General features: G+C 32.8%; 2 protein-coding genes across 2 annotated transcripts; one reads left to right on the top strand and one right to left on the bottom strand.

Moving 5' to 3' along the window:
* Positions 1 to 143: 143 nt before the first annotated feature.
* On the bottom strand, positions 144 to 8673 carry LOC126741061 (NADH dehydrogenase [ubiquinone] 1 beta subcomplex subunit 11, mitochondrial). The gene is made up of 2 exons (XM_050447370.1): positions 8318 to 8673; positions 144 to 427 (listed from the first exon to the last, which is right to left on the bottom strand). The coding sequence occupies exons 1-2, from the start codon at positions 8562 to 8564 to the stop codon at positions 246 to 248; spliced, it is 429 nt and encodes a 142-aa protein (XP_050303327.1). The 5' UTR covers positions 8565 to 8673; the 3' UTR covers positions 144 to 245.
* A 1319-nt stretch (positions 8674 to 9992) lies between these two features.
* Positions 9993 to 18942, top strand: LOC126735375 (dynein axonemal intermediate chain 4-like). Its single transcript, XM_050439342.1, has 9 exons — positions 9993 to 10232; positions 10742 to 10948; positions 12448 to 12678; positions 13607 to 13850; positions 13967 to 14238; positions 14310 to 14497; positions 16425 to 16652; positions 18115 to 18436; positions 18490 to 18942. Exons 1-9 carry the CDS (start codon positions 10094 to 10096, stop codon positions 18897 to 18899), a joined length of 2241 nt encoding a protein of 746 aa, XP_050295299.1. The 5' UTR covers positions 9993 to 10093; the 3' UTR covers positions 18900 to 18942.
* Positions 18943 to 24856: the final 5914 nt, after the last annotated feature.

Here is a 24856-nt window from a genome sequence, read left to right as displayed (position 1 = left end):
AGAAATCATCTAAGAACGGTACATTTTGAATAAAATTCTAGCCAGACAAGTAAAATGTCATCTGATACTTTTTTTTCACAAAAAATTATGCGACAAGACCTTCAAGCATTATCTGAAATTGCTAATTAAAAAATCTCAAAAGGTTTTTTTAAATTTGTTTTATTATTTATTATAATTCTCAATCATAAATTATACATTAAAATTAAAAGTAATATCTACAGTAAATGAACAAAATATAATCGAAATTAAATAATAATTTCTGTGTTACCCAATTCCTCATCTGTAGGCAAAACAATTTTTTCTGCGGGAATAAAATCTGGGTCGACCAATGGCTTTCCAGCCATTTCTCGCCGTTTTAGTTCTAGAAAGGCTTCCCTAGTAGACCAGTCTCGGAGGTTATAATCTGGTGCATAGGCCCATACAAATCCTAAAGAAAATATACTAAAAAAATAATAATATACATGACATTATTTAAATAGAAATAATTAAATTCCATAATCAAAATTCAATATATTACAAGTAAAATGTTTTAATAATTGATAATGCTTGAACATCAATTGGGTAGATACTAGCTTTAATTAAGGAGTTAACGTTTTACTTAAAAGTAAGCTGAATATCAATATTACACTGGACCTGGACTAACTTCCAGCTGGACCTAGGGATTTTCAGAAAGGGGCAGAAACTATACAAAACTAAAGATAGCAGGTTGGAAAGGGCGGGAAGACTTTTCTCCACTAATGAAAATGCCAATCTTTTTGTCAAGTGTTATGCATTTCGATGAGTTCACTCATCATCATGTAATTACCAATCAAGTGTCTTTGGTGTTTGTAAAGCATATCATTAAATAAATTTTCAGTCTAAATTTTTTTTTTCTTACACTTATGCTGTAATGTTTACCAGTAAACAACAATTTTAGAGTCTGATGATGATGAGTAAACTCATTGAAATGCATAACTCTTGACAAAAAGATTGGCATTTTTATTTGTAGAGAAAAGTCGTTCCGCCCTTCCCAACCTGCTATATTATAGCCACTCCACTTCAAGAATGGACTGCTACTTACAAAAAAAAAAGGAGATGGGTAGGTTAAGTTCATTTCACTCCAGTAATAAGTCTCATGTTCTTATGTCACATATAAGATACACATATTTTGAAATGTATTATCAGACCTTAAAATTTTGTATATAATTTATTGATTCCAGGACCTTTCTTCAATCAAGTCAATATTTTTAGATGTATTAATTGTATTACCTATAATGCCATTTTATATTAACCCATATTAATAAGTAAATAAAGAACTCAAACTCAAAAATGCTATATTGTGAATATAAACAAGTTGTAGACAAAGCCAATAGACTGTACATTAATGGAATAAAAACAAAAAACGAGAAACTAATTTAAAATAAAATAAAATTATATAAAACTTTGAAAAATACTTAAATGCTAATTATTAAAAAATTCACTTAAACTCTAGTACGCTTTACTAGCAAGAAATATTTTCGTCCTCGTATGTAGGCTTTTTTCAGTCTTAAGTTGTCTTATTTCTAGTGGAAGTTTATTAAACAGCTTTCTACCTCCATATATGATAGAGCTACGGACAAGTTTAAAATGAGGAATGGGTAGCCTCAACAAATAATTTTGTCGCGTATTATAGTGGCTTCCTAAGTGGAGTTTCTGTTTATAATTTCTAAAAACTAAGCAAACTGTTTCCAAAATAAAGATACAACACAGGGTTAAAATATTATGACTTACAAAAAGCGGGCGGCATGAGTCATGAGGCTTGGCCCCACATAGATATCTAATGGCCCTTTTCTGGAGTACAAACACTGAACTAAAAAGTGAATTTGAACATGAACCCCAAAAGCAAATTCCATATCGAAGGTGCGACTCGATAATCGCTATGCTCATAAGTATGCTATGATAATAAGTATGCAGATCTGGCGATGGAGAAATTAAGACTGGTGGCAATAACCCTTAGGGCGTGGCAGCCTGATGAGACTTTTCTACATACATTCACAATATGGTCTTCAAATTTAAGGAACTTGTCTATGGAAAGACCCAAAAACTTACTGAACATGGTGGCATGGTGATGGCTTCATTATTTAAACATATATCATTTGTATTACATTTAAAATTAAGGATATTTGTTTTGGAAACATTAAATGTAAAAAAAATTGCATCACACCAGTCGTTTGTTTTTAACAAATCTGCACGTATATTGGCCTCCATTTGAGAAACATCAGAGTTGTGCCAGAGGATGGTGGTATCATCGGCAAACAATGTGAATTTGCCAGTTACCTGCAGTTGTGGCAGATCATTCACAAAAATGAGAAAAAGTAAAGGACCAAGAACTGATCCTTGCGGAACACCCACATTTATATTAAGTTCCTTAGAGATACCACCATTAAATTTGACAGCCTGGACACGATTTGATAAATAGGAACGAAACCACTCAAGGGCAGTTCCTCTGAAACCATAGAGCTCCAGTTTGATCAGCACCACTCTGTGACTCACGCAGTCAAATGCCTTGGACAAGTCACAGAATACCGCTGCTGCAACTTCACCAACATTCAGTGGGTTGTACAGGTGCTCTAGAAAGCTAAAGATAGCATCATTTGTGCTCACAGACTCACGAAAGCCAAACTGCTGAAGACTCAATAGGCCAAACTTATTTAAAAATGAAACCATCCTCACCTTAATGAGCCGTTCCACTATCTTGGCTAAAGTAGGCAATAACGCTATAGGTCTAAAGTTAGAAGGACAGTCGCGATCACCACCCTTGTAAAGAGGAACAATCATTGCTCTTTTTAAGCACTCTGGGACAACTCCAGACATAAATGAAAAGTTAATTGACTTGGCCAAGACTTGCAATGCAACAAGAGGTAAAGCAGAAAATATTTTAAGAGAAAGCCCATCCCAACCTGATGAACTCTTATTCTTAATATTAACCATTAACTGTTTAAGCTCTTCTACACTTGTGGGGGCAAAAAAGAAAGATTCGGCTACTACCACATTGCTGAGATAGCTCCTGGGATCTATTTTTTGTGAGAGATTGGCTGCAAGGTTACTAGCAATATCACAGTAGAAGGAATTGAGGACATCAGAATCTAAGATACTTGGAATAACCAATACATTATTTTTGCCCCTTAGCTCATTTAAAATCTTCCAAGACTCTTTTGCTCTGTTGGAGGAATTATTTATCCTCCTTTGAAAGTAGGTGATAGAAATGATAAAAACTAAGCTTCTAAAATTGTACCAGATGCAACAACATTATTTAGCAGGGATTATTATGCGACCTCCTGCTTTCTCCCACCATAATGATCATAAAATACATGTTGCTACAAATTAGTAGGTCAGTTCATTAACCAAATATTTTTTGAATAAAAAACTGGACACTATTTATCATTTTTGTTTGTCTTTAATTTGATTTATAGTATCTTTGACATTTATGAGATATTTTAATTTGAAACTCATTTTATTAACATCCAAGTGTACAGTCTGTATAACTTAATTTAAAAAGAGCTACAAAATATTAAGCAAAATTAGTGATATACATAGTACCCTTTTCACTCTTAAATTATTTTTTTCTGATCCACAAACTCTAAATATACTTTTTAAAGTAAACTTGTAGTTTATTAACAATTTTATTTTTATAATTAAATAAATAAAAGAAGAAGTCTTAATATTACACCTTTTTTTTCATTTAATTAAGAAAATAGGACCAAAAAACTCATACACTGAGTCAACTTACTTAAACCATCTCAAAAAGAAACCTTCAACTCAGATTTCAAGACATATTGGGATTATTTGGAAGAAGAAACAATATATAGTTGAAATAACTTAATGAATATTGGGTAAAAGTAGTAATAAGTTGAAAATTGGAAAACAGATAACGTTTTACACATGACTTCGACGAAATGTGTTAACCTGCTAACTCCACTTTTTCACCAAAACGGTTTTTTGTATGACTAATATTAGAAAAAAACTTTGCTTTCGTAAGCAAAACCGCTACATCCATTTGAGAGACACGTTAGCGTATTTTTTCGCCTCAATAATCCCTGCTATCTCCACCCGATATAAATTTGACATATGCAATACTGCTATGTCCAGTATTTGTATTACGATTTGTATGTAGACGTGCACGTGGTTTTGTTGCTCTTGTATTTTTGACGATTTTTCTTACTTTTTTTGAAATTAGTTATATTCTAGTGTTTGTTTATGGCTAAGGTACGAATAAAACAATGGTTCTCTAACATAATTGATCAAAACTACGTTGTTACCTATTAAAAATTTGTATTGTTTTGATCAAAAATTATCACCATTTACTAGAATGGAGTTAGCGGCTTTTACATTGTAAATATTTGGGCATTTAGTTTAATTGAAAGGATTAAGCAGTTTAGCATTTTTTCTGAATGATAGAACAAAAAAGATTTTTTAATGTAATAATTAAATATTTTTTGTAGATAACGAAAAAAATTAAATTAAAGAATTGTTCAAAAAATGTTATTGAAACATTTAATATTTCATTATTATTTGTAAATATGTTTTGCCTAATATTTTTAGTTGGTATAAACTGAATGAAATATTATTCTCTTTGCACGAGTTAGATCGTTTCGTTAGTATTTAATTAGTACAATAATTATAATAAATTTTTAAAAAGTAAAATTAGCTTTAAATATTCACTAAACTATAATTGTTGCAATCATTTATTAAAAAGGTTAATGGTTGCTATGGCAAAAGAAGCTTCTAATAAATCCAACTATAAAGAACCATCAACTTCGATTCTTAATAATAGCCAAGAGATTGCTCCCTCTGTAGATAATGAGATTATAAACTTCACAGAAAATTATGATTTTGTACAAGATGCTGAGAATGATGTGAAAGAATGCGAAAATTATTTTGATGTTCCTTCGATAAGCTTAACTGCAGTTGAAAATAATGTTGAATTTGAATTTTTGGAATTACTTTCCACTGAAAAAATGGAAAATTGCACAACAGAGATAGTGTTTTCTTATTCCGGTGACATAGTACCTACAAGCGATACGCTCTTATCTGAAGATTCTTATGCCGCCACAGTTTTGGATATTATAGATAAATGTTCTATGGATATAATCCTACCAGCAAATAATGAAAATATGGAAGCAAGCAACACATCATTAGTAACAAAAGAAAGCACTCAAAAAAAAAATTTGACACCCCTGAGAGAACCAAATAGACGTTTAGCTGATCGTGACGAAGAAATTTCAGATGACAGTGATATGGAAATAACTTTAGTACCGTATTCAGACAGCTCTACAACTAGCTCAGAGTTAGAGGATTTACCAAAAAAAAAAAACGCAAGAGAAAATTTGAAGTAAATAAGATGGAGTGGTTTGCGGAAAAAAACAAAATTCAACGAGAAAAAGGTGAATCGTATTTAGGTCGGGTAAAAACCAATAATAAATGGACTTATCAGAAGCCGAAAGAACCTAGGAAGATGAAGAAAAGGTGTGAATGTCAAAATAGAAAAGGGGGTTTATTGAAGTGTAATTTAGTGACTGAAAACATAAGAAAAAAATTATTTGAAACTTTTTGGAAACAATTTACATGGGGTGAAAAGAAAGTGTACATACAACAGTAACAGCTCAAGGAACAAAGCGACATCGCAATAGAAAAGAAACGGAAAAATCTAGGAGATCCCCTGATCTATCACTCAAGAGTTGACGAGTTTAATGTGAGAGTCTGTAGAACCATGTTTCTAAACACATTAGGTATAGGTAGATGGACAGTCCTTAATTGGAAAAATGACTTTAAAAATGAAGACACTCCAAAGCGCCCAAGCGATAAAAGACTAATAAACGAGGATCGAATTAAACCATTTCTAGAAAGTAATGAACAGTTACAAGAATTTTTAAATTCTCTTCCGGTAATGGAATCCCACTATTGTAGGGCGTCTACCAATAAAAAATACCTTTTACCAGAATGGTCATCAAAACAATCGCTTTATCAATTTTATGCAACAGATTGGTGTACGTCACGACATAACATTAAGTCGCTATCAAGAACAAAATTTAACACGGCTTTTGAATTGAAAATCTTGCTTCGTTTAGGCCCAAAAAAGATGAATGTGAAAGATATAAAGTAAGCCAAGTTAGTGAAGATGAATATCAGTTGCACATTTCGAGGAAAGAAGAAGCAAGACTAGAAAAGGAGGCAGGCAAAAAAAACAAGCATGTGTTTTAACTGCAGATATGCAAGCGGTTTTCTTAGCGCCGAAATCACAGGTGAGCAGTTTGTACTATAGGACGAAACTCCAAGTTCACAACATGTGTTTTTATAATTTAACCAACCATGACGGTTTCTGTTTTCTATGGAATGAAACCGAAGGAGGTTTTAATGCCGAAAAATTTGCTTCAATTTGGGCATATTTTTTAAAAGAAAAAATATTACCTTCTATAAAGGCAAACGAAAAAGCTGAAATAATTATATACAGAGGTGGATGCAGTTACCAAAATCGTAACCCAGTTATGGCAAACTCGTTATGTTCTGGCTGAATACATAAAGCTTTGCATGACTGCTCGACGAAACCCTAAACCTTTTATTGTCCAATATTTGGAACACACATTTTTTAAGAGTTTTTCCGATGTTATGGCTTATAAAACTCTTCGTCCAGGAAGGGTTAAAGGAGACAGCAAAGTTACAAATATATGTGCTTTAAAGTACACACCCCAGAGCGAAATATTTTATAAAGAAAGATTTGGTGATGAATGGACAATTTTACCTCAAAGAAGAAATGTGATACAAAATAAAGGTTGGACTGAACTAAAGCAGTTACATGGAAATAGACTTCCCATTAAAGCATGAAAATATGCTGATCTACAACATATTAAGAGTACTTTGCCACCAGATTACTATGATTTCTATGATAACTTACTATACACTTAGTTTTCCTTTATTGCCTTTTATAAATAACAATAACTTATGTTTAATAATAAGAATAACTTTTAGTTTTGAATTTTTAAGATTTAATCTTGTTTTTTTTAATAAAAATTTTCATTAAAAAAAACTTCTTTTTTAATTTTTTTTTTGTTAGGTAAAAAACTGCTCTCAAAAATCTCCCAAAAATTCACAAACTTTGCTCCTTTTCATCAAAAGAAATCCTGCTATCTCCAATTTTTTTTAATAAAAAAATATCTGTAATACAAATTAGAATTTTTTATTTTTTGAGATGTCATATTACTGCTCCGACATAATATGCCAGCAGTTTTTTATCTGCAGCTAGTCTTAAAATATTTCTATGACATTTTAATGCTCTCCTGACAAATTTGTTAAATTGGAGATGGCAGCTTAACACACTTCGTCAATGATGTTAGAAAAGAATTAGCTGCACTGATAGAGCAGCGAGTGGAGTAGACTTTTTTTTTTGAAAACATCTTTATTATCTCCAATAATGTTTACATGTGTATATTACAATTAAAACTCCCTAATCATTGGTCATGAGAGTAACTATTTTAGTTCTATACAGTAAGCCTATGCCTAAAAACTGAGTATCAAAAAATATTTTAATTTTTTTGGAATAATGGTCGAACACATCTTATATTTTCTGGCAATTCATTAAATACCTTAAAAGCTTTTGCAATAGGATTTCCCAATCCTATGTAGTATAGTTCTGATAAATGTTATTTACATTTCTTGTTGGATAATTATGTATCATATTTGTAAAAGTAATGTTTATATTAGATTTTTGCTTTTTGTGGATAATTTTATATACCAGTTTACATTGTTCTAGTTTTAGTATTTTATTTAACTTATTAAGATGTAATTCTTGATAAAGCGTATAGGTATGAGTAAGCCTATTGTAATTAAAAAGAACTTTAACAAATTTATTTTGAAGAGTTTCAACAGTGGTAAAATTAGTTTAGAGCACACACTCCCCAAACAGGGAGTAAATAACTAAGGTGAGACATCAAGAAAATTACACAATATTTTTGGTTTTTGCAGTTAAATAATCATGACATCTGTAGATAACTGCAATAATTCGCATTACTCTTTCAACTGCAGATATGTTTCTGCCAAGTTAATGCTTCATCAATTATTAAGCCCAGATACTGAATTTTCTCAACTTTTTGAATGTGAAAATCATATATACCGATATTAAAGTCAATTCAACTTTACAATTCATATCTCTTGCATTCATTAAAAAAAAATTAAGTCTTAGTTTTACTATTTTCCCAAGTCGACACTTTCCTTAACTTCTATCTGAGAAGAGACACAATCACTATCATCATGGTATGGCATTATCTTCGTCACCTACTCAAACTAATGATATTTTATAACTTACCGCCCACCACCAAACAAAGTGTGATGCTAGCAAACATTATGCTGTGCATAGCACTTCTATCTGCTACCTTGGAGTTAACATCATAGCCATAAGATATCCAGTTAGTTTGAGCTTTTTTACTTGAAGCTTGGCAGACATCAGCAACCACAGTATCATTGTTCTTCTTGGATGTAGATACGAGACGTCTTTGAAATGTTGGCCGTATTTTTTGCAAGACTAAGCGATTTAATGTGGAAAAATTTGCCATTTTGAAGGCCTATTTAAGTCTCCAACTGAAATTGCCAACAAAATTTCCTAAATCTTTAATGTCCAAGGCTGAAAAGTGAGGTTGGAATTTCTGTTATGTAAAGATTGAATGACAAGTGACATATCTCGGTATGTTGACATTTGACAAGAACCATGAATTAAGGAGTTTAAACGCGTCAATAGTTCACAGTGAAGCCGCATAATGACGCGGCCGACAATAATGGATTTGTTTGTAATTTTGTGAGCAAAGTAGGTATGCGTATATATTTTTTATTATTAAACGGACCAGTTTGGAAAAATTAAGGATAAAGACTCCTCACTTTATTGAATTCAGAAGATAAGAAATGCAAAAATTGTACGTGTTTTTTTTAGTAAAAAGAAAATCCTATTGTCATTCCATATACGCCTAGAAACTTAAATACTTCAGAGGTCTGCACAGTATTAGCCCCTACATAAACAGCTCAAAGATCATAACCAAATACAAGAAGTTTTGTGTTCCCAGCATTGAATACTATCTATAGGTATTTGAACAGTTCTTAATGCAAGTTACATAAGTTAAATTTTCATAATTTACCTTCATAATATGATGATGTAGTATTATTAGCAAATAGAGAGAAACCTTATCTTTAATCGAAATCAACAATTTTAATATTTAAGGCAGCTTAAGTATAATAAGACCACAAAAGCTGACTCCCGCGGGATCCTTAATTTTATTTTTACCATTGATAACCTTAATTTTTCGCTGATATTATCAATACAGTTAAAGGTCATACAATACCACTGCTACAGGCTTATTATCATTAATAACAAAAGATATAACTTGCAGTAAGCCACTATAAGTCCCCCCAGATCGTTGAAAGTCAAATTGATGTGGTACGATATAGTCTTAGCTGTATTAAGATAACTTCATATTCGAACAAGATAACGCTTTTAACCACCTTTGAAAGTAAAAACAAAAGTGAGATTCGACTATAAGTAGAAGCTTCCTTAAGATCGCCAGCTTTAAAGGTAGCATGTAGCATGTCTAGCATCTACCATAGTATATCTCCATAGTAAAATATAGCATAATCAGTACTTCAGCAAAGATTTCTCATTCCTTAAGTATAGTGAAAATATTAACACTGAAGTTACGTAAATTTTTTAACAGAGGTCAAAAAGTGAGACTCCAAAAAAATTAAAAAGAATTTACATCTGTAGTGATACTTGAAATAATAATTTATTTGCAGAAGAATTGATTCAGCGAATCGGAATAAATCTCACGAAATAAAGTTTTTTGGTAGTCAAGGTCAAGGTTTTTATCTTAAGTTTGACCTCATTCAATCAACATCACGCCAGCCAGCATCCTGTGAGAGTCCTGCAGTCGAAACCTTACATCAAAGTTTATACAGCAAATCATTATTTCATAACGTCCTGTATCTGTCAACAAAAAAATTACGTCAATTGACTTTTAATCAACTTTAAAACGACTATCTTAGATTATTTATTACCTATTAATCGATATAGAATCTAAGGAAATACATATTTTTCAATATGGGCGAAGCAACCCCAGCAATGAAATTTCAACTGGGTGGTAGTTTCCGAAAACCAACAAGTGGTTTCCTGCCACCCGGCAAACCAAAAACAATCTTGAGGAGCTTCAGGCCTGCAGCACTAAATATAGTTTATGAAGGTAAGATAAACACAAATATAAGTATATTTATTGAAACAAGATGTATTATATGTTACAAAAATGACCAAGAGGTCCAAAACGGACCATACTTAAACTAAACAGATGAAAAGGCTCCCATTTGTCACCGTATTAATTAATGAATTACCGTTGAGGTAAAAATTTTCAAAAATATTTCAAATCACATCTAACGGTGTAACTTACTCTTGTAATCATTTGCACTCCAAGGAGACCCAATGCAATTATGTTTTTGTGTAACTAACACTAATCTGAAAACCAAAATCTCAATGCAGACAAGTTTAATTGTTTCGACAACCTTCCGTTTTTTTCTCTGAAACGCGATTATTCGGAAAACCTCTAGACAAGCAGCAACAAAGTAAGATACCACTGAAAAGAGAATATCTCCTCCGTCAAATATCGCCTGCTTCCAATGGAGTTTAATCTTTGATTGGTCTTAGCGAAAGTTCCGAAAGATTTCATTTCAATTATTCTTTAAATGATTTTACCTTTAGGCAAAAATCTCACTCCAAAGCAACTCAACCCTGAAGTCTATCGCTTAGCCAAAGAACGCCAACTGGGCGTATATGGCGACGATGGGTCAGCTTTATCTTGGAAGGAAAGCAGTTCTACGGCCGGTGTATACGATGCTCCCAAATCCACCCTCAGATTCAAAACTGAAATGGGAGATACTACCGTCCAAGGAAGTGTGTTTCGTGCAGGTAATTATCGAAGTACTGTATATTACTACGCAAATATTTTGTCTGTAGTTTCGGTCGAGCCGATCCTATCGAGGTAAGTCATCGGACGGAATCGTATTTTTTTCTGGTTGATAGCGTTGTTATAAAAAATGATATATGAAATAAATTATTGTTGACGGCAACTATAGTATGAATGTGGAAATAAGACTCATTCATGGAGAACCATCAATAATTGGTTTAAGAAGTTAGATCAGTTAGGCTTTTGAGATTCGATGACCTGACGCAGGTGAGTACGGCTGAATATTTTAAGGAAATTAAGGGTTTGGTGGGGAGTTAAAAACTGTGATACTACAAGAGGCTGCTGATTCCACCTTATCGGAGGTACGAACAAGTAAATTAGTAGAACGTATTAGTTAAGTAAACCTTAAGGGAGGAGTTAAGGGAGGAACGAGACCATAAGGCATACAATAATAAGTATTGGTAATACGCAGCTAGCTACAGTTTTTTAGTCATATTGTTCGTTTCAAAATATCAGAGTTGGTATTTCATTCATCCACCTAAAAGCATATTAAAAAAACCTCAATCAAGATGTGAGATTATTTGAATCAACAACCACAGGTGGAAAACCGAGTTACATCAATTAGGTAGTCGTGAGCTTAGTCATAAGGGATATGTTTGGAACAGAAAATATGGTTTATCACCACATATAGTTCATTATTCTCTAGTTGAAAACTTCAGAAAAAGTGAAAGATTGTGGCAGCTTCCTAGGCAGGAAACGAAATCTGATAAAGATAAAAGGATGATAATTCTTAGCTAAAGTTCAGTGGTTTTAAGAATGGTTCGAAAATAAATTATGTCCGACGGAGCCTATAGTTGGATTTTCAAAGACTCATGAATTCTTGCCATGATCTAGTTCAGCCGTAATGGGGTTCTAGGATGTAAATGAAATTCACTTGGAATTAGAAAGAAAATAATAAAATACATAGTGATTCCAATAGTTTATCTTCCATATCTATTGAGACTAAGGAGAATTTACTGCAGAAGTGGGACAAGCAATTCTATGGAAGATTTCTGGTATGTGACATTCTAGTAATTAAGATCTTCCATGAGTAGATCTATCCAAAATTTTTATGCGATATTACTGAAATCATCGAATTTACGCCTAAATCAGCAGCAGATTTGAAGGAATAGATTTTTTCGATAATGTAGCGTAAAAAGAGTGAAAAATTTGTTTCAATGATTTAAGAACTATATAAAACTGTTGTTGAGGTACCATCACAGTAAATTGCTTGAAATAATTCCTTTGATAAACAAAAAATGAGCAATAAATTCAAATCTTTCTATATAAATATGTATAATATTGATTTTCAGATTTCACTCTACTGGTGTGTGGTTTCCTTGGCAATATTAATATAACAACTTGTGTGATTTTACTCGTTGATTTGCATATATTATAAGTTTCTTAATAATTATTTTTAAGAATCATTTTAATTACAAAATATGTTTTTAATAATTTTAAGGTTCAGGATTCGAGGCGGCTCTCGATGTATCAATTCCTACGGAACTGACAGTAGCGACAGACACTAGATCAGAAACTTCACAAGAGGTTGATATTGTTAAGTCAATAGATTCATTAGAAGGATACGAAATGCAAAAAGCACCTACACATGTCAGTCTTATTTTGAGCGAGACTAATACGAATTTTATTTTGGATATACCAAGTTGTACAGCTTTAAAGGATACAGAAGAAGGTAAATAAAGTATTTTAAGGAAATAATATTTTATAGAATCTACATAAGTAGTAAGTGGGGTAGATATCGACAAAGAACAGTAAGGTGAAAAGAAATAATACATTTTATGTCCAGTTGAGCTGAGCTTCACTTGAGTTGTCACAAATAGCTTACTCGGATTTTTGAAGTATAAGATGAATCCTTAATTCTTATTGGTTGCGGAGAACGATATCGGCGATAAAATATAACGAAAATTTTGTCGTACGTACGTTTCATGTGCTCAAAATCTCTTTTCTTTCCACCATCTTCCAAAGATGGTACCGGTGCCTTCCAGAGCAGGAGGGTGTTTTCCTGCTGAATGGACTAAATACTGCTGTGATGTCGAGACCATTTAAAGAAATACTTCTTACAATAAGACAGTTGTCTGTTTTTCTATCTATCAAGTAAAGGCCGGTGGCCTTCCTATAAATCCGACTTGGATCGGCTGAGATGCAGCTTTTGATTTGATGGATGGCTATGAGAAAATGGCGAAAACTTTTTTATTATAGACTAATTAAAAGGCACTCTCACTTTATGTGATGTGATAAAATCTACTTAGAAGAAAATCAACATGGATGGGTTGATTTTCTTCTAAGTAGATTTTGCTCACTCATCAGTTGAGTAAGATCTACCATGTTACTTTTTTTAGTACGTGTTGATGACGTCAAATACAAAGATTTCTGATGGTTATGTCCACTCTGCTTCACCTTGATCAATGCGGCAATCATCTGAAGCTTATTTCACTGGATTTTTTCTTTATGCTCACATAGTCTAGGAATTATCGGAAAAGGTGTACACCAGGTTAATTACGTTTATGATTATGATAATCTAAGATTCCAGATACATTACGATTTGATTAATTTTTCATTAAATACTCAAATTGCTATGATTAAAAAAAATTTATATATAGGAGATTTAGTTGAACAGTTGAACCAGGAATATGAGTACCTTACTGAAGGAAAAGGCCGGAACAGAAAAGTGGTTAACGCGGAGGCGCAGACGGTACATATTTTGAAAAAATCCCGAAATACCGAAGCTGAATTTGTACAGACAATAAATAGAAAAGCCTTCGCTTCTAATTGGGAGATGTTTGACACTTTCTACAATGAAAAAGACAATGAAACAGAGCCTACTGATAATGATTCTAATGAAAGGTAAAACATAATTTAAAAAAATTATTTTGAATATTTCTTAAGAATTTAATTATGAATGACTTGCCATTTTCCATATATAACCTTTTTTAAAACGGAAAACAAAATCGCTTTTTTAGTGATGAAGATACAGTCGTAAATCAAACCCCATCAGCCTATTCCATTGATAGCTATAGAATGCCCGCAGACGAAAAACAAATCATTAAACTAATGAAAAATCCTAAGTTTCAAGAAGCGGTCTGCGTTATCGAACGTTTGCTGGCAAACAATTGTTTTAATGAACAGCAAAAGAGATTTAGAGGTCTATCTGATCCAAGTCCATTTCGAGAAGATATTGAATATAAATACCGGTTGGATCTTTTATGGACTTTTGCTAACAGTTATACGAAAGGTAGTATTCAAATACATTTTCTCGATGAAATTATTTGAGAGATTTATGAAAGGCTTATTATCATGTTTTAGGTCGTTGCGTTACTGCGTTGGAATGGAATCCCTCCAATAAAGACCTGATTGCTGTAGGTTATGGAAAATTTTATTTTTCTGATAACCTTCCTGGAATGGTCATGGTTTGGAATATTAAAAATCCTGTTCAACCGGAGAGAACTTATAATTTTCCTGATTCCGTTACAACTTTAAGTTTTTCCACCAAGGTTCGTAAGACTAATGATTATTTTGATATACAATCATAATTTTTTACATCGCTCATGGATTTATAGTCATTTCTTGTATGCTTCAGGTTTAAAACATTGAAACACTAGAATCAGTCAACAACAACTTTGTTTGAGTTTAAGAACGAAAGATAAAAGATATTTTTGTTCCAATAACTTAATGTTTCCATGAATTGGCCATAATTTTTCATTTATTTTGGGCATTTGAAGAAAGTCCTTTTAGTCCAGTTATTCGATGATATTATGTATATTTTACAAGAGCAGATTACTGGAGATACTTTTTTATGTTTTCCAGGCTTTTGGAGAAACTTTCTATATCGCCCTTGTATTTGATCTAGTTTTTGGTCTTCCAAGATTAAAAAGATTGCGATGTTAGCTGAATCTCAAATCAACGGCTCAGTTTATAAAAACACTATTCTTTGGGCTTCAAATTCTTTGTATCTGACTAGGCTAATATATATTTTTATGGAACGTTCAGGTGTCCACTCTATTCACATTAAGAATATCATGTGGGAAACTGATAAAAGATGAAAGTAGTATTAGTATTAGTAAGTATTAAAGAGTAGTAGTATTAGAAAGTAGTATTATAAACAATTTGCAGATCCTCTTTTTTCTCTGCTTCCATTACTGCCAGCACTTTTGGCTTCTGACTGTATCTGGATCGTGCAGAGGGTGGTCCGAATATCACGTGTTGAAAGAGGAGACGAGCTGAGGATAGCTTGTGGAGAAACGAAGACAAAGGCAGATCTTCTGATTTCTCCAAGAGATGGACAGAATACCATCTATTGTTTTGTCTTCGTGGTTATATGGGCTGCATAGTGGCCTCGTGCCTTGTTTGAATTTGAACAATTGGCTATTTAATTGACAGTGACCTACCTGTTCAGGCATTGCCTTCTAGTCAAAAAATTGGCGAATTGCCTTCGATTTGCCTGCGTAGCTGAGAAGCTCCTTAGACAAATTGCATGCACGTGTAAACCTCCATCGCTTTTTAAAAATCGTATGAAAGTGTATGTTGATTATCTTAATGTTGTTTTATTCCTTATACAGCCTATTTAGCTAGTTCCTCCTATGTTTGTGGTGTAAGCCTCCGCAAGAGTGCTGTGGCATTGCTGCTCTATTTCTGAAGCGAGGCTTGTTTTAGACAGCACATAAACTGCTGAGTTATGCTATATATTTGTATTTGAAAAATACGTGACATAGTCACTAATGTCATTATGTTTAATGGAATGTTTTTGGAGTGAAGTTTTATTTTTGGAACCCTCTGACTAGATGTTACTAATGCTTACCATTATATTGGTACTGAATATTGGTTGCGTAGGGTTTTTTGAATGCAAAGATTAGCATAGCAGAGTCTATTCTAGCCTCCACCTTGATGGTGGCTTCGGTTCGGCTTGGAGTAGCTTATTTTCTTAGCGAAACGAACCATCCTATTATGGCATGTTCAGCTGATATGGTCGAGCTCTAGATGATTTTCTAGCTACCATTAATAAATGCTTTGTATATACTTGAACGTGAATTTTTTGGTAAATCTCCTCAAAACTATTGATAAAACTCTTACAGTATTTTTTCTTAATATTATTTAGACTTGCAGTAGGTTTTATAGTACCTTGTAACCGTTTATTCGAACAACCCAGAGCTATTCTAGTTTAAGTACGTGGCTCCATGGAGAAAAATCAGGGCTGTATGATCCCGTCAGTTAGCTGGCCATTTTTTTGCCTTGATGCTGAGTTCAATTCAGATAAGTTGCTACACACTTATTGTCTTATTGTTGCCTCCAAATGTTCTCTAATATTTCCTGAATAATGAGGCCAAGGGAATCTTATTGCAACAAAACCATTATTTTAATTAATTTTCTCTTAATACCACAATAGACCTACTCCTGAATTGAACTAGGCTTTAAAACTTTTAGGATCCAAATATGTTATGTGTTGGTTTCTACAATGGCTACGTGTGCGTCATAAATATCGCCAGTAGAGTCCTGAATGTCTTAGCGGAAAACGTTCCTTCATTCGAAGCTGTTTGGAGCGTCGTATGGAGAGCGAATATGGATACCACCAAAGGCACTGAACAAATTTGTGCCGCATCAGACGATGGCAGAGTTATATTTTATACGATTGAAAACACCAAACTGTTACAGGTAGAGTTACAAGAATAATTATTAGCACATGAAACTTCTATATCAGTCCGTCAAACAAAGTTCTTATTAGGTGCGGCAATGAATGTATTCACTTGCGGTAACAATTCTAAGTCAGAAGTTAAAAAGAAAAAGACCACGTTTTCCACTTTCTCTCCTACTTTTAACTATATAGTCTAACACAATTTGAACGTAGAGATGACCGAGACGTATTGTATTTCTCATCTCAATTTTTAGCACAAGCGCAAATGGGGAATCGCTGAAGTATTGCCGTTTTCTCTTTAACTTAACGCTTTGCTTAGGTATTACCACGAACTTAATAAATATACCTGGACTGCCAATTCAATGAAAAGTAAATGACCACTACTAGGGGGCCGCCATTTTGCGTGATTGTGTCCTTTAGATGTTGGTCAAATTTCAGTTGTGCCAATTGTAGGGAAACAAAACAATTAAAGTTTTTAAGAGGTTATGTTTACAAATGCGAAAGAGGAAGTTACATTTGGTTAAGAATTTATGATAGTTGCGTTAGATCTGTGATTTTTCTTGTATTTCCTTAAGAGTTTCGTTAAAATTTATGAGAGAAAGTAATCCTCACCTAAAATGAGACAAAGTTTTAATTAACTTGGGATAGATGCATGTACTTTAAAATATTTCTTTTAATATTCTGATAATCTTGAATCTTATAAATCCTAATACCATGACAAAGATGATCTTCATTTAAATTTTTGCTTGTATTTACTTAACAAATTCAGTTAAAACACTTTCATTTTCTTTTTATTTTTACTATTACGACTTTTACTTTCCTTCCATGTACAGTGCTTCCACATTAATAGGTTCAACCATCCATAAAAATCAAAATATAGAAAATTTTATGAGGGTATGTAATTAGCAAGGGTTTTTATAGTAAAAATAATCAATTCTGTTTTGAGAAACAGTGAACCAAATACGTTTAAACAAGGATGGTGATACATTATCCACGTATTAAATAAGGAGGAATCTATATCGCCTGTTGCCGACGATATATAAGCGTCGTTTACAAATCGCCAAAAACTGGGCAATCCGCTATACTCACACGTCAAACGTCAGCGTCGTCAACTTCATTACCGTTATTTAATATATTTTCTATTGGCAACACTAAATATGTTCAGAGTGACCAACATCAAAAGGACACAACCACTATAAAAATGGCGGCCACCAGGTAATGGTCATTTTTGGGTATCGTGGCCATATGCATTAGCAGTCCAGGTATATTTATTAAGTTTGTGGGTACTACTGTTGCATTTTAATGCATAGACCGCAACAGAAATAAATTTGACGGGCTGGTATCTACTCATTTTGTTGTTCCCATCAATATGTGCCAACAAAACACTACGCACAGACGTTCAAGTGAGGAATTGATCACGGACTTGTGTCCCGTGGGTGATGCTGCTAATTCAAGAAGAACTGAAAATTCTTTATTTTCTAGGCTCAGCAAATGATGCGAGTTGCAAAAGCAGATGGTAAACTTAAAGGCTACAACACAATGCGAAAGTGTTCAAACCTGAATATTCCTGTGTCCAGATATGCTGGTGCGAGATTTATCCGCTGGCATCCAGATGACCCTAACATTTATTTAGTTGGAACTAATGAAGGAGTAGTTCACAAATGCTCGACTAACTATTTAAACCAACATTTGGATCTTTTTTTGGCACACGACGGGCCTATAAATGATTTAAAGTATTCGCCCTTTAGTAAAAAGATTTACGCCACTTGTGGGGATGACTGGCATTTAAGAATATGGGCTGAGGGTAAGGCTTATATAATAATAAACCGGCGTTTATCAGGCATTTAACATTTTTAGGTATATCTGAACCGTTGCATGAACTGTTCGTAACAATGATGTCGGTGCAAGCAATGGATTGGAGTCCAACTCACTCAACCATATTAGCTACAATTTATGGAAAAACGATTCTATTGTGGGATTTTCAAAGAAAAGTGTGGAAACCCCAGTCGGAGACTCAGTCGCCAACTGGATCCAGAAATACTATTGTTCAATTTATTGATAGCGGTAGGTGTCTGGTTGTTGGCGATATTGACGGAAACGTCCACGTTTTCTCCTTAGAAGATATGCCTTTTCAAGCATTTTTCCAAGAAAATTTATTATTTGAAGCACTAGAAAAGAGCCTAATGACTAATCCAAATTTAATGGAAAAAGTAAGGAAGCTAAGGAGGACCGCTCTGGGAGTGGAGGAACCTCCTCTTGAAAAATAAATATTTAGAAGTTTGTAATATATTTATTTAATGTTAGCTATAATTTAAGTATTTTCAATTTTCAAATTAAAATGAATGAAACTTAAGAACAAAAAAAAAATGCTGGGTTAGAATAAGGAAAAATATTTCGTCTTTTCGCTCTCCAAAGGTGTCTAAAACTCTCTCTAAAACCTACAGGCTCTAGTCTCACTTGTATTTTTTTCTTCTTCATGTGCCTTTTCCATTTCAGAGCAACTTTGGTTAGTTCTAAAATTATATTAATAGCAAGACTAGATTTTCTGGCTTTTGTGACAGACATGAAAATATTATTAGTGTAGGAATTAATTCCAAATATTAAATATAAAACATAACTCTAGTAGAAGGTTCAATCTCATCTTTTCTTTCTCTCTTTTTAATGGCAGCCATGTTGGCAAAGCAGTAGACTCGACTCTGTTGCACAGTCCTGTCCACATTTTAACATAACGAATAAATCAGCTCGGAAGACAGTAGCCTGGATAGGCTCGGCTGATCTATTGTTCTTCACCACAAAAGTCTGCATAGCTGGCGCAGTCGTTCGTTCTGGAGCCGTATGTTTACCAGATGCTTACTAATCCTTCTGTTAGCTAATAAAGCCCTACCATTGCTTTCTACATGCCATACGGTTCATGAAGCCCTTATAATATCAGAACCTCTCCATAGAACGAAAGATTTCCCGTACGGCCTGCGATCCGTTGTTCACTAAGGATATATGTACAGCAGAAGGTTCAATAGAGATCTAGTTAGGGCTGTTTGCATAGATGACGCATACGACGTGACACCAACCATACACCGTATGTGAGAAGTGGGTTCACGAATGAATAGAATTAGTGAAGCAACTTAGATGAATAATTTTTAAATTTAGAATTTAGCTGAGCTTTCATAAACCAGTTGAAGATCAGGCCCTTGAAAGCTTGGGCGATTTACTTAAAAAGCTTCTACTCCTCGACATTTAGATGGCGCTTAGAATGCAAAACTACTTAAACGACCGTTTTTGCCGAAGATGCACCGACTGTCAAGCATCAGGTTATGTAATAAACTGCTGCCTTTTTTCATAGTGTTTTGGCTGGCAAATGCTTTCTTTTTACTTCTGCTGAAAAACTAACTTTCATTAATCAAATTTTGCCAAAATCTTAACAAAATTCATCTGTTCTCATATTTCGCACAATCGTCATATTGTGTGTCAACTGTGAGTAGTTTTCATTTGAGTGTGCTGACACCTGGGATACAGGAAAATTTCTAAAAAAGCAGTGAATTATATTGTTTTACAAGAATTGAGATATAAACAGTAAAAACTTTGAATCGAATATAGACATTGGCGACATTGCATTTGCATAAATAGTTATTGCAATAAACTTTTTTCGTGAAAATGACTAGTGCAAACAAAAGTGAGATATGGATTCTAAGAAAAAGCTGTTTTTTTAAATCTGTGGACAGCAAAAGGCACGGATTGCCTGGTTTTTTTAACAGGTCCAATTATTTTACTCCACATTCATTCAAGCCCAATTGAAGGAGGCGCCTTAAATCAGATGCTATATTTTCAATTAATCTTTCAGGCTTAATACCAGGTAAGTTAAAATGATCTTCGTAACAAGTAACCCAACCAGAGGTTTAAGCTTAAGCTTAATTTAATGATAAGCAGTTTGGGTTAAACTAAGTTCTTTAATTAATAATTTAGCTTTATCATTCTATTTAAAAATGTGATTTTTTTCAGATCACGTTTATAAAGAGCTGACGATGCTGATAATTTAAAATTTAAAAACTGCACTGAGGTCTTTAGTAATACCACAGGTTCCTATTGCAAAATGGGGTATAACTTTTTTTTTTTGAATCATTTTCAAAATGAATACTTCAAAATATGCTTTCTATTTCTAGACATTGGATTCCAAAATAAATTACCCAGTGATGCTCAATACGGAGCAGAATTCATCTTGTTTCAGTATAGACTTTTTGACTGCCTCAAAAACTTACTCAAAATGGTATGCCAAACCTGAGAAAAAAGCAATTTTAGCAGTTTCAATGCATGAGCAATTTGGGATCCTATACAAATCTTGGAGCCTGAAATTTTCAACGGCAAATAGAAAAATTGTAATTTCTGTAAATTTTACGTTTAACATATTTACTTATATTTCTTTCATTACTAATTTCTTGGTACTCACTTAATTTATAATATTTACTGAGGAACACTACTTTGGTAATTTTATAAAAAATTTATTGCCTTTATACATTGACTATAACCTTTTGCCACACCTTGTATAAATTCTATTTTCCAAAGTTTGTTCTTCATACAACAAAGTTCCTAATTAATTATAAATTTATACATCATGAAATTAGAAAGAATTTTTATATTTTATTTAATGTTTTAACAACTGTTCTTTTTATTGTATAACTTAGTGAATTATTTGCTATAATCTCTTTTTATAACATAAGTAATATATTTTGTGAATATTTCTTGTTTAATTTCTGAGACCAGATCCTATGTATCTAGTATGAAATGTATGAGTATTTGAGTAAGTATGAGAAAATTCTAGTACGCAAATAGGAAAAGTGAAAAATTGAGAACTTGTTAGTATGGGGTATTTATTTATCCAACTTAATATAATTTCCGAAAGAACCACACAGGTACCACTAATTTTAAGCGCACGGTATAGTAGAACGAACTTTAACTTTGGCGCCATATTGGCTCTTATGGGAATTTCCCATCTAAGAAGTATTAATCTATGGTTGAAGATCTCCATCGTTGAACACACCAGTCACTTCATCACAGCCACTTATTAAAAAAGGATAAAAAGTTTTGTCTTTGTATGTCTTTGTATCAATATCATTCTAAACTATTTCTAAGGTAAAGTATTGTGTCAGCACGGAAAATTTTTATTTCACTTTCACTTCTATAGGGGTTGTATTAAAGGCGAAAATGAAAGAAACGTCATATTAAAATGAAGGTCAGTTCTTATTTTATCTGCCACTAATTTGCCTAAATTAGAATAATGGTTTGCAGAATGTATTTATACATTTCCAAATGTCTGTAAGTGAATTTAAGTTTTTTATATTTATGTCGTGTAAGTTGTCTATCATTAACCACTCTTACGCTTATTCTAGAGATTTTTAAATATAATTAAATAGGTAATTGAAATCAATCGTTTTTCGATTAAAAGTTTAATTTATGCTGGTGAAAGAATTCTTAAATCCGCAGTTTCTAAACGCAGTACAAGCCTGCGTGCCAAGGCTTGTAGTGGCCTAAAAACAGCGACGGAAATTGATACTATTCTTTTGATCTCCTGATTGTAAGGAGAAGAACGTGGTTTTATTACAGAGAGCAACTGGACCAGATATTGGTTCAGTATGGCATACTACCTTGGGCTTCAGTTTGTAATTCTAATTGGTCAGCATCATTTTTCGATGCTGATACTATTAATAGGCTAACAAGGTTGAGATAACATTTAAAATTGCTAAACAACAAGACTGATAATAAGTAATAAGTAACCACAAGTAATCGTAGAAGTTCAGGTCATTGAGCACTGCCCAAAAGGCCGAGATCCAGATATGCAGGTGTTCCGTTTGAGAAAGCGGACTGAGAACAAAGATAGACTTATTAAGGTGATATGTAAATCCTAATCTCACTAACGCTATAATGCGCAATGCTAAACAACGACTGAAAAACAACACAAATTTAAATCACGTTTATCACAATGATCGCTTATCAGAATATCAGCGGCCTGAATGCGAAAACTAGGGAATTTTCCAGGGAATTTTATAAATTTGTGTTATAGTTATAGTAACTTGGATGATGTTTTGAATGGCGAACTATTTAACCAGAACAACATTATATTTAGAACGGATCGGAATATGAATTTTATGAGAGAGGGAGCACTTCAGCTTGGTATTAGAAGTGATATTCCAGCCACTAGAATGAATCGTCAGCACATTGAAAGTTTGATACTTTAGATAAATATATTACGAAGTAAGCTACTAATTTCTCATAATCCTGTATATATTTTTGTCATTTATATTTAACCACAAATGCCACTGTCCTAATATTAACTTTTTTGTTATTATTTTTCTGTGTATGACCCTGTACAAAATAATAAGGTCATGCTCATTGGAGACTTTAATATTACATCTATTCCATAATTTAATAACTTAAATGATTTTACGGCATTATGTAATTTTCAATAATTTAATACAATGAAAAATCTCTACAATAATATATCGTTTCATCCATTTATTTCTGAAGATAAGTCATATCCTAGCATCAATATCTCGCTGGCTTCGATCACGTTATATGAGAACGTATTGTCACGGCCTGTCAGGAACATATCAGGATAAGAATAGTGAATTATGTCATTCTGCTTGGTATATTTGTAACTATGTCGCATTATGAATATTTCTTTAAAATTGCCTTTAATTTTAAAGAAATATTTTAAAATAAAAACTTTAGTAGAAGAAAATGGTCCAAGCTAAAAAATCGAGGGATTCAGATGAAGTACCCTGGAGACTTTATTATTTTGACTTTTGAGATGTTGAATGTATATTATTAATATTTTTAAGTGTGAATAAAAAAGTTAAAATAATATCTATATATGAATAATACTTGGAATCAAATTAAAAATATTTCAAATGCTTGAAACATTTAAATATTACTATAGAAATATTCCCGTTCTCCCACGCATTCAAAATTTTGATATCTGGCTGTTTCAATACAACTGTCTCTAAGAGAGCCATGCCAAGGGTCACTGATTAACTTTTCATTATAGAAGAATACACACAGAAGTGTCTTGTACACATTGAAGATTGAGAGGCTACTAAAGTCGTTTTATAACTGTATAGACAGACCTGTCAATGTCGATTAGAATCTTCCCCTAAAAAATCTTAACTTTCCATGTTAAATGTAGCTTACACTGTGAAAAAAACAGTAGTTTTCATTCAAAAATTTTTTCTATAAAGCTCAATATAAATAAACAAAAACCGTTTTAAATCAACGTTAAATTGGACTGAACAGGCATCAGCAGTATTTATTGGTCATTGGAATTTCAGCTCTCGTCTAGTTTAGACCGATTGAAAGCAATAAAATAAAATTAATTGGAACTGCTATCAGGGGACCAAAGGTTTTTTGATGTACTTTATTTTACTGATTCAAACGTGCTTAGTATATTTATGTGATACGAGAGTAACATATTCATTGAATAATACTTTATTAACTCGGCAATTAATTTATTTAATCGACTGTTTTGTCCTGTGTGATATGTTTCGGCTCTATAGATAAAACGAACAAATAAGCAACCTTGGATTTAAAAATATTTAAACCAATGCAATGGTATGTAACAAAAAAAATTGCCCAATATTATTTTCTTAGGCAATAATACCAAAATAATAACCACTATCCTTTCTTTATGGAAATCTACAAATTCAGTGGAGATATATACTGTGACTTAACTAAACGGAACAAACTAAAGGATTTGATAAAATCATCTGATAAAAAAATACACAAAATTCCTAGTAACATAGTTAATATTACACTTTTTTTGAAGACGATTGAGAAGTTTACTACAAAAATTTCCTGCAAACTTGAGATAACGTGGAATAAAATTTTGGTCTAAACTTTAAAAAGTTTATTTTCACTCCGAAGTCTCTCAACAAATTCGTTTTAAGGGCATAATACGTTCTCGATGGCTAATAGTCGCTTTCTTTAAAAGTTCAAAGAAAGAAAGAAAGAAAGTTTTCTAGAAATTGATAATTCATCCCTCGAAAATTCAACTCGTGCGGCCGGTATAATAGCATTTTCGCTTAAATTGAAAATCGGGTCTGAAAGTAAATTATCGGATTCAGTTAAATGCGTCTTTTGTCTTAATGGAGAGAATAGATTTGAAAAAACGAAAATTTAAAGGAATATTACCTAATAAAAAAAATTAGCTTCGTAACTTATTCAATGTAAAGCTGTATAT

Source organism: Anthonomus grandis, chromosome 1, assembly GCF_022605725.1.
Source record: "Anthonomus grandis grandis chromosome 1, icAntGran1.3, whole genome shotgun sequence".
In the NCBI taxonomy this organism is placed as follows: Eukaryota; Metazoa; Arthropoda; class Insecta; order Coleoptera; family Curculionidae; genus Anthonomus; species Anthonomus grandis.
Note: the sequence above shows the minus strand (reverse complement) of the source record. Positions and strands in the feature narration are given on the sequence as shown.

What these genes read in the sequence shown, in the direction of transcription:
- LOC126741061 (XM_050447370.1), bottom strand. Translation starts at nt 8,564, where the DNA reads ATGGCAAATTTTTCCACATTAAATCGCTTAGTCTTGCAAAAAATACGG. An exon ending in ACTTTGTTTGGTGGTGGGCG is followed by an intron (nt 428 to 8,317) that starts GTAAGTTATAAA and finishes TATTTTCTTTAG; the next exon opens with GATTTGTATGGGCCTATGCA.
- LOC126735375 (XM_050439342.1), top strand. Translation starts at nt 10,094, where the DNA reads ATGGGCGAAGCAACCCCAGCAATGAAATTTCAACTGGGTGGTAGTTTC. An exon ending in TTTAAAGGATACAGAAGAAG is followed by an intron (nt 12,679 to 13,606) that starts GTAAATAAAGTA and finishes ATTTATATATAG; the next exon opens with GAGATTTAGTTGAACAGTTG. An exon ending in CTTTAAGTTTTTCCACCAAG is followed by an intron (nt 14,498 to 16,424) that starts GTTCGTAAGACT and finishes TAAAACTTTTAG; the next exon opens with GATCCAAATATGTTATGTGT.